Here is a 13,906-nt window from a genome sequence, read left to right as displayed (position 1 = left end):
TGAGTATATGTGTATTGGGGGAAGTTGGCTGGGGGTATGGAATGGCCTTGGAAACTCATTCATTCCTGGTGCCTTATTGGGGTCCCCAGAGGCTACCTTTGGAGAGTTTTGGTCAGATTTGGGTTTGAAGCTTGGTCCCACCCCAGGAGAGAGAAAGACAGACAAACAGGCTCCCTTATCTATGGAAGATACCCCGGCTATCTGCTAACCACAGTCTTTGACGTTTATATTTAGAAAAGGGAGGGAGCTTTGGGCAGTCAGCAAATTTTAATCAGCGGGGCACATAGTTCATGCAGTTCTGGTTTGGGGCAGAGTGAGAGGTGCTAAATTCAGGAAGGTAATTCACTTTCCCTGGATTGTCAATTTTCTCCTCTCCACTGGCCTAGAATGAAATGTTTTATGAATTGGCATTTTCCATAATAAAAGGAATAATAGCAATAAAGCCGCTACTTACTGAGTGTGCACCGTGTGCCAGGCACTGTGCTAAGTGATTTGCATACATTGTCTAAAATAACTCAGCGTGAGTCTGCTGAAGTAGGCATTTTCGTATGCATTTTTCAGTTGAAGAAAACAAGGATTAGAGAAATTAAGTTACTTTGCTTAGAGGAGTCATTTAGCAAACCCAGGATTTAAAACCCAGGAGCACAGTGTGGCCTTTTCTGCTACCCTTTCCTCGCCAACAGGGATTTGATACTGATGTTTTAGTAAATGTAATTTCTAAGCTGGGATATGTGTAGAGGGCTCGGTAAGGGCGACTGCCTGACGAGGTAGTTCAGGGCGCAGCTGTATGCCTGTATTAGTCACAGCTGGGCTCACCGTCTGGTTGAGGAGACAAAAGCACATGGCCCAGCTACTCAAACATGGGATCATGAGTCAGGAAATGGGGGATCCAGCTCTAGCCCCTCTCTGGTAGACACGTTGCTTTCCTGAGCTTCAGTTTTCCTTTCTGTAAAATGGGAATTTTCACTTCTATCCCATCTTGCCTACCTCACTGAGCACTTGTGAAGCCTAACTACAAAGGCAAAGGAGGTTGGGGCACACGTTGTAAAGCGTAAAGGGCGTTCCAGAGGAGAGGGTTGTAAGAAGAGAGTGGTAATCTTCATCAGAAAGAGAGAGGAGTCAAAGCATTAACGACAGCCAGTATGGATGCTAAGGTGATGCAGCAGAAGGCTTGGCTGGGCAGAAACACCAGGGTGGGGCAGTGATCAAGAAGCAATACTACTAATGAGGGAAATTTCCTCCGGTGTGGGGCTCTGCCACCTAGACAAAGCCTAGGGAGGCTCAGACTGAGAAAGCAAAGTGATAGGCAAATATGGAGGAAAATAAAAAGGGTCTCAACGTTGGGATTAGTTACAAGATCAAGTCAGTTAAAGGCTGGGCAAGTGCTTGATGCACTATTATGGCCATTTCCTCTGGAAGAGATGTGAACAGATTTGTACAGTCTTATAGGAAGATGGGGTGTGGCTCATGCCCCTTGACCCTGGATTCAGTGTTCTTTCACACAAGATCCACTGGCCTCTTGGGATTGCCCTTCCCAACACCATTCATGAGTTGGTACGCGGGGAAACCCTAGTCCAGCCCTTCCGTCATGAGCCCTCTTCCAGCTGGGAAGGAAGCCATGCTAGCTCATCTACTTCATCATTCTACACACCCAGGCACAGGACTCAGAGGATGAATAAGCCAGGCCAGGTCCTCTTCCATAAGTCCTCTTGGTCATTGGGGGGGGAGACACTAAACAGGTGATTATAGGACAGCGAGTTAAGGACTATGGTGGTGGGAAGCGAAGGCATTGTGGGAACACGTCATATGGTACCTGACCCCTGCTGGATGGAAGGGTGGCCAAGGAAAGGTTTTGGAAAGATAGGAGGGAAAACACAAGTTGTCTCCACAAGTTTGCAAAGTCGTGGCTGAGTCATTAGTTGGTTACCTCTCCGGCCTTACCCCTCCCTGATTCATTCAGTGGATCTCTAATGAATGGCTACAGTGTCCTCCCGTCTCCACGCTTTGCTAGACACTGCGAAACCGCTAACAAGATGGAACAAGGTGGATAAAGCTTCCAAACTCACGGAGCTAACATTTTAGTAATGAAATGAAAATAAGAAGGTAAATCGATAGGGGCACCTGGGTGGCTCAGTGGGTTAAGCCTCTGCCTTTGGCTCAGGTCATGATATCAGGGTCCTGGGATCAAGCCCCGCTTCGGGCTCTCTGCTCAGCAGGGAGCCTGCTTCCTCCTCTCTCTCTGCCTGCCTCTCTGCCTACTTGTGATCTCTCTCTCTGTCAAATAAATAAATAAAATCTTTAAAAAAAAAAAAGGTAAATCAATAAACATGGTAACTATAGGTGCTTTGCAGAGTCCTATGAGAGGAGTAACAGAGTAGGTGGCAAAGGTCTGCTTTAGATAGGGTGATGCGAGGGCTCTGAGGAGGTGTGGACTTTGGCTGAACTGAGGCAGAGAAGCTGGCTTTCTAGAGCTGAGAATTCTGGAAGCTCCGGTCCCAGCATGCTAGCCCTAATCTAGCCTCCGTGTTACAGCATCCTCAGACCGCCATGCCTTTCTCCTTCCTGTGACACTGGAATTCCTCTGTGCCCTGGATGGGTGTGTTTCCAGGGTAATAAAGGTTCTTCATCACCCCATTTTGTATGTCCTCAGGGCTGAACACTGACAGACCCCAGTTCCTCCCAAAGGATGGCCTCCTGTCCCTCCTCCTAACTGTGGAAGCATCCACGTGACGTTTTCATCCTCTTGCCTGGCACTCTGTGGATTTACCTCACCAACAATCCCTAAACCACACTTTGCAGATCATAAAGCACTTTTATATTCTTTATATGGACTTAATTTAATGCACCCCTCATGACCCTCTTGCACAGTAGATACTGACCTCCTCCTCCTCTAAGAGACAAGGAGACCGAGGTCCACAGAGATGGAATAATCAGGAAGTGCGTGTTCTGGTGACAAAGCCCCACAGGCTCTAGAACGGGGTCAGCCTGGGTTCAAGCTTCACTGTGTGGTAGCTTTGGGGTTGGGCAACTTGCCTCAACTCTCCAAGCTTCTCTTCGGGACGATGTGAGGATAGTAACCCCGGCTCCACCAGCCCGCGTGCTGTTTCCTCACGCCTTCAGCGGGGCCCAACAGGCCCAACGCTGGCACACAAGGTTCCTGCCTCTTTACCCAGGGAGGGAGACAGTGAAGGAAGCACTCGGCCCAGACAAAGTTGGAAGTGTTAGAGGAACTGAGCCTCTGATGAGAAGCACATTTTGTACATTCGGTTCTTTCCACTTCACCATAGTGTACCATTGAGGAATGCAAGTTAAACAAGGAAAGGCAGACAAGAAAACCCTCCAGAGATGTGTGTGGCGAGGGCAGTAAATACACAGCGGGGCCCTCGGAGAGTGACGGTTGAGGGGGCTTTGGCTGTCTTTCCACATTGCTCCTCCTGCACAGCCCAGCCGGTCCCGAGCCTAGCTCTCCTCACACATGTTAGCAATACCCACGCCAGCCAAATGCAGTAGCATCGTTTGTCCTTGGGATAGTGGGGATGACGAGGGACTGCACAGCCCTGAGTAATCCAACCGGAGGAAAGTGCAGACTCTATTAACCAAGGTCCTACTAATCCTGAGGTTAATATTATTAAATTCTGTAATAATAATAAGTTACAGGGCTCTTTGGTGGGTCGCTCATAAAAGCAACCATGCAGTTCTGCCTTGCTCCGTCATGAGCTCCACAGGGAAAGGGTGGCTTCGTGCTGCGTCTACAGTGGGCAGTCCTTTCCTTGAAACCCAGCGGGTATTTAATAACTGTTTGTGGACTGTTTCAGCAGTGGCATTACCAGGGCTGTCTTGCTTTCTTGCTCTTTCTCTGAATTTCTCCAAGGCAGAGATCGGGTCTCTGTAGCAGATACATCTGGACCAGGCCATAACCTCTTGGCCCAGGGCTACCAAAGCTCACCTGGTACTGCCAGTGACCTTAAAAGCAAGCTTCCCCTTTCTGCCCCAGGGCATTGTACAAGACTAAGAGCTACCTACGCCCATGTGCATGTGCAGCTGGGGAAAAAAAAAAAAAAAGCATTGGGAAATTTTTACTTGTGGGGAGGCTCTCAACCAGCCCTTGGGGATCAGAGAATATGTTCTCTAGCTCCTAGCTCTCAGCCAAACAATTCTAGGAGACCTCTCTTTCACTTCTTAGAAGATCCCTGTAGAAAAGAGTTCCCACTTCCCATCACTCATGGCGGCAAACTTCATGACGCACTTCTGTATTGATGTTTCCTTTTCCTTCTTTGATTCCTTCCTGTCCCCCATGCCTGCTTCTTGGAATCAGCTCCCAAAAAAACCATCTGTACCCAAGCCCTTCTCTTAGCCTCTGCTTTCCAGGAAACAAAAACTAAGACATTCTTCTTCATGTTGTGTGAGCCCTCACCTCAGGTTACAGTACCCAGTAAACACACTCACTCCCTAGACAAATATTTATGGAGAATCTGCTGTGCATAGTCACTGTGGTGAGTGAACGAAGTCCTTTCCTTGTGGAACTCATAGTGGGCGATACAGATAATACAGTAATTCATCAGTATGTGAGCAAGATTGATAAGTTTTATGAAGAGAAAGTAGAAAAGGGGGCTAGAGAATGATTAGATGAAACTGAGTAGCTGGAGAAGGCCTTTCTGAAGACAGGACAGAGAATATGTTCTGGGCAAGGAAAAATAGTAATAATGCAAAAATATGGGGAAGAGCTCTTCAGGCATGGAAGCCACGGGTGCAAAGGCCCTGTGGTTGGAGCATGTGTGGCATGCTAAAAGAGGAGGAAGAATGCCAGCATCACTGGAATGAGTGAGTGAGGAAAACAGGGTAGGCAATGAGGTAAAAGACTGGGCTAAAGAAAGCAGGAATTGGGAATTCTCGGTGGTTTTTGTTGAATAATAGAATCTTTGTATCCCTTGCCCTAGGGAAATGGGAAGGCTCAGGTTTTGGAGTCTGAAAGCCATGGATTTGAAGTTCAGACTTGTTATTTAGATGGAGTGTGACCTTAGGCAATCTGCTTGAGACTTGTGAGCATTTTTTTTTATCATTTATAAAATAACAATCATAAAATCTACTACATAGGAATTGTATCTGATAGGACTCGTAGTTGTTAGTAACAGAAAACAAATGGAAAGTACTTTGGCAGAAAAGGGAAAATACTGACTCACGCATTTGAAATATCCAAGGGTATATGTAGCTTCAGACCCAACTGGTCCAAGTCTTCAATGATGTCATCATCAGTCAGCCTGATTGATCAGGCCTGAGTCTCTTGTTCATCACTCATTGGCCTCTGACACGGCATAGCAGGTCGCAGACCGCATATGTATCTCTGGAAGAGGGTGTAGGCCTCACCTTCAGCAAAATCGTGTTGATTAAAATCAGGGGAGAGTTGGTTCCCTGGTGGAAAACTTCGGTGCTCTCAGTAGAAGGAGGCATGGTTTCAGAACAGGTCCAACCAACACATGTCTACTGGAGGACTAGTGTGTGGATGAGCCAGAAGTCCTTTTGCACAACTTTTGGCACATAAGACCTCTCACTAGGTGTTTGCTAGAACACCATTGCCTTTTGGGGAGGGTTTGTTTTGTTTTGTTTTGTTTTTGGCAGTCCCTTGTCTTTTATACCATGCACTCCTCAAAGAGGTCACACGGGAGGCAGCCTGGCTCTTCCAAAAGAATGTTCTCACGTATGGTGCTGGTGTAGGGGAGATGGGGTGATCCCAGGCTTTGACCGCTGAAGTTCAGTTTCATAGCATGCCACATATATCTGCATGGCCAGCCTTCTGTTGGGTCCTGACAACACAGACATGACCAGAACACAAATCCTGCTGACACAGCATCTCCCAGTCTGTGGGCACAGGTGCAGTATGAGAAGCATGGGATCCCAGTAGGTAAGTCACTTAGTCTTCCCTCAACCTGTTTCCTCATTTGTAAAAGCACAGTTAACCTAAGTCTTTAAATTGTACCAAATATGAATCAAGATAGGGTTATTTTTGAGTGTTTAATCAAGACAATATAAGTACAAGTGTGATGCCATATGATAAGAACGAAATAAACATTTCCTTTTTTTTTAAGATTTTATTTATTTATTTGTCACAGAGAAAGAGAGTGCTCAGAAGCAGGCAGAGGCAGAGAGAGAAGCAGGGTCCCTGCCAAGCAAGGAGCCGGATGCGGGATTCAATCCCAGGACCCTAGGACCATGACCTGAGCCGAGGGCAGTGGCTGAACCCACTGGGCCATTCAGGCGCCCATAAATAAACATTTCCTTTCCTGCTCTCCTTTCCTCTTTATCCGCCTTCCATCTGTCCTCTCTCCCCCTTTTTTTTTTTAAGATTTTATTTATTTGACAGAGAAAGAGATCACAAGTAAGCAGAGAGGCAGGCAGAGAGAGAGGAAGGAAAGCAGGCTCCCCGCTGAGCAGAAAGCCCGATGTGGGGCTCAGTCCCAGGACCCTGAGATCATGACCTGAGCCGAAGGCAGAGGCTTAACCCACTGAGCCACCCTGGTGCCCCCTCTCTCCCTTCTTTTTAAAAAGTATTTCCTTTTACAGGAAAAAAAAAAAAAAAAAGGAAAGTTCTAGGGACTTAGGTATTACATAATGTATCTAAAAGCTGCTGAGTTTCAGCACTAAAACTTTCGCCATCAGACAAACTGATGAGACCCGGTAGAAATGTGGTGGTGGGGTTGCGGGGGGACTCACACTGGTACACCATCCATGTAGCAGGCATCCTGCATGACTTATTGATCCCTTACCTGATTCTCTGATAATGAAGCAACAGTGTCGGAGAGTTTAATCATCCATCCCTAGATAGCAGACTTCCCAGGTGGTGGAGGCTGGCTTCACAACCAGGTCTTATCCGCTCCCCCAAACCCACTCTCTTTCCTCCACCTCATGGTGCCATTACGTCAAAGGTGAGAATCAGACACTGGTTCTTCAGGTTTAAAATAACGTGTTTTGGCAGAAACAGATCAGCTGCAGCTGAGGCCCTCAAAAAATGCATCTCGCCCGTGACAAGGTCTCTGAATGAGTCTGCATTTGCCCACGTAAAGGAAAGGTGGGCGACACCGAGCCCTGCTTCTCCTTGGCACCACAGCAAAGAACATTTACAGGTTAGAGAGAGGCTAGGCCCAGAGTGGCCTCCACATCCCCTTGGCGTTTCCTCAAAAGAGCATGGAGGCCCGAGCCGGGGACCTTTCTCCCCACCTGGGCTGAATAACTCACTGCTCCTGCCCCTTGAAGTTTGGAATTCTTTGCTGCTTTTTTCCCAGCCTGTTTTCAATTTGCTCTTGTGGCCGGCTTTGACTGTGACCTCAACTCAATCAGAAGCGAGAGGGTGAGGGGAGAAAGCTTAGAGAGAGAGAGAGAGAGAGAGAGAGAGAGAACGAGGCGGCAGGGGATTTGACGGAGTGCTAAAAGGAGAGGGGATTGAGGCAGAGGGTGGGGCCTTTAGAAAATTACTCTGTTTTGTTGGGTCGGGTCTGAAGCTTCAGCAGAATCGTGATTGAGCTTTTCTGTGGATCGTAATGAGAGCAAGGCTCGCGTCTGAGTGGATGAAGAAATGTGTGGGGGTCTGGCCCGAGCCCACTCGGGTTACAGCCCCAGAAGAGCCGTAATGGGGAACAGGCACATTCCTGTACAGCGACTCCCAACTCCCTATCTGTTTTCAAGGAAAGAAAAACAGAAAAAGAATGTTAGATTCTTGGACAGGCATGGGCGAGGCGGTGCAGCCACAGCCCGAGTCTAGGCGGATTCTACCACACGGCCGTGATATGCCAGAGAGGAGGGGACAGAGCTATTGTAGGCGGCGTCCTAGCAGAAGGTGCATGGAACTCGGAAGCAAAAAAGATAGGTTTGATTCTGGACTCTGCCCCGAGAGGCTGAGGAGCCTCGAGGGGGGCTGCAGCATTCCTGAACCTCTGTATGCCTATCAGGGAATGTGGAAGGGTTTTCGGATTCAAATATTTTTAGCAATAAAACTTAAGAGCCAACATTTTTAAAACAGTTTTTTTCCCAACTTAAATAAAACATGGACCATCTGTATATAAAACAAATCTAACTAGTTGGTGTTGCTCTGGTGTGACGTTAGTGTGGGTGAAGGAGACAGACTTCAGCCCCTACCTACCACCTCTGTCATTCCTTCTCAACCCCAGGGTCCTGCACATTCTACTTGGCAGACCACTGCTAGAATACATTTCGTAGTGGAAACCCACTGAACTACCTATGTCTCTCCTGGGCTTTTCATCTTTCTCAGAGAGTCCAAGTTTAAGAACTTCCGGGTGGAACTATGCGTCTCGCATAGCACCTGGCACATAGTAAATAAATAGAGCTCATATTCGTGTCGACTGTAGCTGACCAGAAATTCAAGACCAACGTCTGTAGTTTGCAGTGATTTTCTCTCATAGGCTGTCTGATAGGGAACATCACATAGGCTATGAGTCAAGAGATGAGGTTCTTGTTCTAAGTCAACCTCCTGCTTTGTATGTGGCCACGGACATGCCGCTTTCCTTCTCTAGGCTTCAGGAGTCACCTGGAAAAGGACAGGATTTTACCCAAATGCTAGGACAAAAACAAAGACTAAGGGTCCTTATCTCTCTTCTCTGTTATGATGAAATAATAACAAAAACAGTAATGATAGCTAACATCTTTTTGAGCCCTTCGTGTATGCCGGACATGGTGCTAATGGATTTATAAGCAGTATATGCAATTTTTATATGATATTCACAACGCTGTAAGTTAGGTACGATTATTACATCTGTTTTACATGTGAGAAAGTAGATGTAGAGTCAAGGAATCTGTCCAAGGCAAGCTGTAAATGGGGGTGAACCAAGATGTGGTCCTAGGGAGCATAAATTTGGAGCTCAACCTCTTCACTGCTGTACTGTGGTACTGTTCGTTGAACTGTTCCACCGCCAGACTCGAGGTATGGTGTATTGTGGGACCCTGACGCATATGTCGAATTGTAACTGATTTGCATGTGTGTGTAGAGAAGCCTCCAGGCCTTTCTCAGGACCCCCCACACTCAGTGAGCAAGGACAGTGAAGCATCCCCTCATCACTTGTCTCCACCTCGGTTACATTCAAACCTTCTGGAACAGAGTGCCAAGAAAAACACTCTTACATTTTACTTTATGGGTCTGTTCTTGTATTTCAGAACCCTTCCTGTTGTCAGATTACAAACTGTAGAGGTTCCGGGACCGTTTCTTTTATGGTTTCATTCCCCAAGCTGGTAGAACTAAGAGTGGTATGAATTCAGTTGCGGACTAAACAAAATTGAGAAAGCTCACTTTCTAACACCATTGTTTTTGAACTTTCTCTAGGAGGCAGTGTAGTATAAAAGAAAAGGTATGGCTTTGGAGTTAGGAGGATCTGGGTTCAAATCTCAGCTGGGTCCCTCCCTAAGTTTGCGTGCTTAATCCTCTGCTTTACAACAGAGATATTAACATTTAACTCATTAGGATTAAGTATTGTGATAAATGAAAAAAAGAAAATGTGGTACGGAATGTCTGTTTTCTTCCTTTGAACTCTTTTCGTTTGAAGATCATTATGTGTATTTAGTCCCAAATAGAACTGGTCACTACATGTCCTTAGAATGTCCCCGGTATGACTAGTTGTATACGCCATGCTATCCAGTTTCTTCACTTGAACTAAACCTATAAACCTTAGGATGGTATCTGTGCCTATCTTACTGACCTCTCAGACATATTATGAAGCTTTTATCCAGGGTCCAAATTATTCTGAAATGGATTGAAATATCTGGAAAGCTATGCCCGTTTGTAAATGAATGTCAACCATATTTTGGCTTGAAGATAGTTAATCCAGGCCACAGGAATACTGAATTCCCTCATGAGGGGCCAACTCTTTCAATGGCTATCTAGAAACAAATTGAAAAGCAGACAGACATGGGTCCACGCTCAAAGAAAACAAATGCAGGCTGCCAGACTTGAAATCCTAAGAAACCAAGAGAAACAAAACCCTTATTCCCTCCTGTGAGTAATTCCATGTTTTTCCCCCTTTCTTCATTTTTCACCCTATACATTGTTCTGCTTTAGTACCTATTGGCAGAACGACTGTTGATTTATGATGTTACTATGAAAGAAGCTGACATAAGGGGCCTCTGAAAGAAATGGGGAGACCAAAATCTTTGATGAATAAGGTTTTCATTTACCTTTCCACTGTCTAGCAGAACTGCTGTTTCTAGACAAAGAATTTCTTCTTAGACTCATCCTTTCTTCCTAGACTCCAAACTCAGTAAGAGTTATTGACCCTGTACTACAGAAAGCAAAACTGAGACTTGGAGTGGTTAAGACATTTGCAGTAAATGGTGGAAATAGAATTCAGTCCCAAGCCTGTCCAACAATAGCAGGGGAACCTGCGTGTCGACCTGACATCAGCCTCATTCAGACCCTTCCTCTGGCACTATGGGTCAAGTCTATGAACTGTAGTTGTCATTGTAAACAGTGGAGAACAACACTGCACACCAGCTCTGCTATACTGGACCGTAGGGAGAACTGCTTTGTAGAACTGTTGTTTACCTGAAATTCCAGGCCCATGCAGATGGCTCAGTCAGACAAGTGTTAAATCTCATTTACTTGTGAGTGCAGAATGAAACTTTTCTTTGAAAGACCAAAGGAGGTGATCTGTATATTCTGCACTCCCAGTTCCCTGCCTCCTTGGGTCACAGTCTTCTTGGATGCTTGGCCAATATTACTGTTCCATGCTAGTTCCATTATATTGGATTGCCCTTAATGTCAAATAGAGAGAATTCAGTCGAGTGGGCATCATCTTCTTGTTTGTTACTAAGAATAAGTGAGTAGAGAGTATGCAGCATTCCATATCAGACAGGAAGGAGGAGGAATGAACCATAGGGAGGCCTCTTGTTATTCCTTACTGTGTGGTATAAAATAACTCTCATGCTTGTTTTGCTCCTAAATCATCCAATTTTAGAACTGGAAGAGAACGTAGAAGCCATTTAGTCTGGCTCATTTATTTTATCTATTTTTAAGTAATTTTTTATTGATTTTTTTTTCTTTGTTACAAAAGTAATACATGTTCATTGTAGGTAATTTAAAAAAAAACAGAAATAATGGGGTTTTTTCCTCTCTCATTTTTGCTTATCTCACTTTACAAAGCCACTATTATGTATTTGCTAAAATTTCTTCCTTCTCTTTTGAAATGGATATAAATGTAAAATTTCCACCAAACATTAGATTTTCTGTAATAGCATAGCCTGTTTTTTAGCTTAATATCTTTTCATATAATTTCATATTCTTCCACAATATTGTTTTTAATAGCTACAAAATATTCCATTGCATCAGTGAACCATAATTGATATTGCTATTTCTATATCATTACCATTTAGTTGTTTCTAAATTCTTGTTGGTTTAAATAGTACCATAATGTTTGTCCACATAACTCAATCTTTGTGTACATCTGTGTTTTTATTTAATTTTTTTTCAAGTTCTAATAGTGTTTCTACCCCTTTGATTCCACAGAGGAAAAACTAAGTCACAGAGATGGAAATTCAATTGCCCCAAGATATCAAGCAAATTCTTAACAGACTTAAGACTAGATCCCAAGATTTTAAAATGTTCAGTTATTCTTTTTAGTCAGGCCCATTTCTAGTAAACTTCAGCTGCTTCCTAAAATCCAGTGGCTAGATCAACTTTTAGAAATCATGGAGCTGAAGGCACTTGCTTTTCCACTGTCCCTTCCTGTCCCATGGTCTTCATCACTCATCAGTCATGGAGCTCTTTCCTCCTTAGTTGGACCCGGTTTCTGTCTATCTCAACGTAACACTTCATGAATTTAATACCACTGTATTAAGAGTGACCATGTGATAGAAAACCCCCCTTACATCCTTGGTCCAACTCCTCTGTTACACCAGAAAGGAGAATGCAATCCCAGGAAGGAAGGGCCTTGCTCAAGTAATTAAGAGGAAGTTAACAGCAGGAACGAGACCAGAAAGTTTCTCTGGACAGTAAGTACTATTCCCCTGTTGTCTTTTCATGCATTTTTAGTACATAATGATTTACCTTATTTGAGCTTGCTACAATTTCAAAAAGGTAGGCATTGTTATGACCACTCTCCAGTTGAGAAAACTCCAGCATAGATTTAAACAGAGTTGTTAGGGCTAGATACTAATCTGTGTCATGTTCATATGCTATGCTTGTTTTGTCCACTAATCCTCCTGATAATGATATCCAGACATTTCATGGGTTTGGACAGCAACGAGAATGTCTGCTCACCAAGGCTGGAGCTGGAGAGCTCATCTTTTTTTGTCTCCCTCCAGGAGAGTTCCTGAGTTTTGCCGATGACCTGCTCTCTGGCCTGGGTACATCTTGTGTAGCGGCTGGTCGAAGCCATGGAGAGGTCCCTGAAGTCAGTATCTACTCTGTCATCTTCAAGTGTCTGGAGCCCGACGGTCTCTACAAGTAAGATTGCTGGGTGTGCGGGGATTGTGAAACAGGATGATTTTAAGTCTGGGAGGCAAAGTATGAGTAATCTGTCCAGGCCAACCAGATATTTGATAGGCCAGCCTATATGTGCTCCTTGACATCTGAGGTTTAGAAGAGTCCACTGGAGATATGTGGCCACAGTAAGCCACAGAATCATACAGGGTTAGTGCTGAAGGGTCCAGGGAGACTAGGGCCCACAAAACCATTTCTCCCAGTGATGAAGAATCTGTAACCCAGAGAGGGAACATGGCAAGTTAGCAAGGAGGGATGGAACAGGAGTGCCTGCCTGGTGTTCTTTTCTCAATTCTATGATATCTCCTTTGAAAAAGATTATATTAGTGATCCAAAATATGTGTGTGTGTGTGTGTGTGTGTGTGTGTGTTAGCTTGTTTTACTAGATTGAGCTGCTTCCCTTAGCAATGATGCCATTATCAGTGCTTCACAGAGTACACTTGAGTCACTGCATTCAAACTTCTAGAGATGCAAAAGGAAGTCATTCCAAGGCTCAGCTCTTAATCTCAGAGGGAAAGGGGGCTCATCTTTCTTTTGTTCTGCTCTCAGTGAGTATGGTTGCATTGGGTTGCACCCATCATAAACTATTACATAGGGTTCTAGAGACAAGCTTTCTTCTTGTATCCTAATTATGAAACTACAGGCCACTTCCCTTAGCAACCAATTTCACCAGTTATTGAAATCATTTGTTTTTCTTTTATTTACTCAGTGATCCTCTTACTTACCCATTTACCTAATCATTAATTCCTCCCTCCTCCCATCCTTTTCTCTCCCCTATGCTCTCTTCCTCCAACCATCCATCCATCTGTTCATTCCTCTACTCCATCATTCATTTACTTACTTATTCATCATTTCTTCATTCATTCATTCACATTTTTACGTCTTTGTGACTCACTTATTCAGCATACATTTTCTGAGGACTTCCTGTGACCTGGTACTAAGCTAAGAAATGGTATGAATGTGACGAAGACAAAGGTTCTATTCTCCGATGACTTATAACTTAGTATGAAAGACCACAGACTGTGGGATCAGATCGGGCTTTGACATTTTTAACTATGTCACCTTAAATAAGCTGCTTTACCTCTATAAGCCTTAGTAAAAAAGTAATAATCAAACCTAGGCTGTAGAGTTGCATGAGAATTAATGTGAATCTCCTTCACCTCCAAACCATATCCTGTCCCTATTTCCTCTGGAAGATAAAACTTTTTTCTAAAGACCATGGCACTCTTTTGAATACCCAGCATATTTGGGCTCATTGGTAACACCCAACAGATTACGCACCAAACTCAGGAATATCACTGTAAGCTAGAAATTGACCATGTCATAGATGGGTGGGCCCGAGTTTTATTTTGTCAGAATGGCAAAATCATTTGGGGACACGGAGAGCTCCAGGAATGGAATCTCCAAAATACCATAGGCTATCAGATCTCT

The 13,906-nt window shown here is 44.5% G+C and overlaps 1 protein-coding gene across 3 annotated transcripts in view; it reads left to right on the top strand.

Moving 5' to 3' along the window:
• Positions 1-13,906, top strand: part of ASTN2 (astrotactin 2) — an 851,408-nt gene that overhangs the window by 789,421 nt on the left and 48,081 nt on the right. For all 3 annotated transcript variants that reach the window (XM_032865713.1, XM_032865714.1, XM_032865712.1), the window contains one exon: positions 12,298-12,439. In XM_032865713.1, coding sequence (XP_032721604.1) covers positions 12,298-12,439 — 142 coding nt within the window. The remainder of the gene's footprint in view (positions 1-12,297; positions 12,440-13,906) is intronic.

Source organism: Lontra canadensis, unplaced genomic scaffold (genome assembly GCF_010015895.1).
Source record: "Lontra canadensis isolate GAN:19392208 unplaced genomic scaffold, GSC_riverotter_1.0 scaffold30, whole genome shotgun sequence".
NCBI lineage: Eukaryota > Metazoa > Chordata > Mammalia > Carnivora > Mustelidae > Lontra > Lontra canadensis.
Note: the sequence above shows the minus strand (reverse complement) of the source record. Positions and strands in the feature narration are given on the sequence as shown.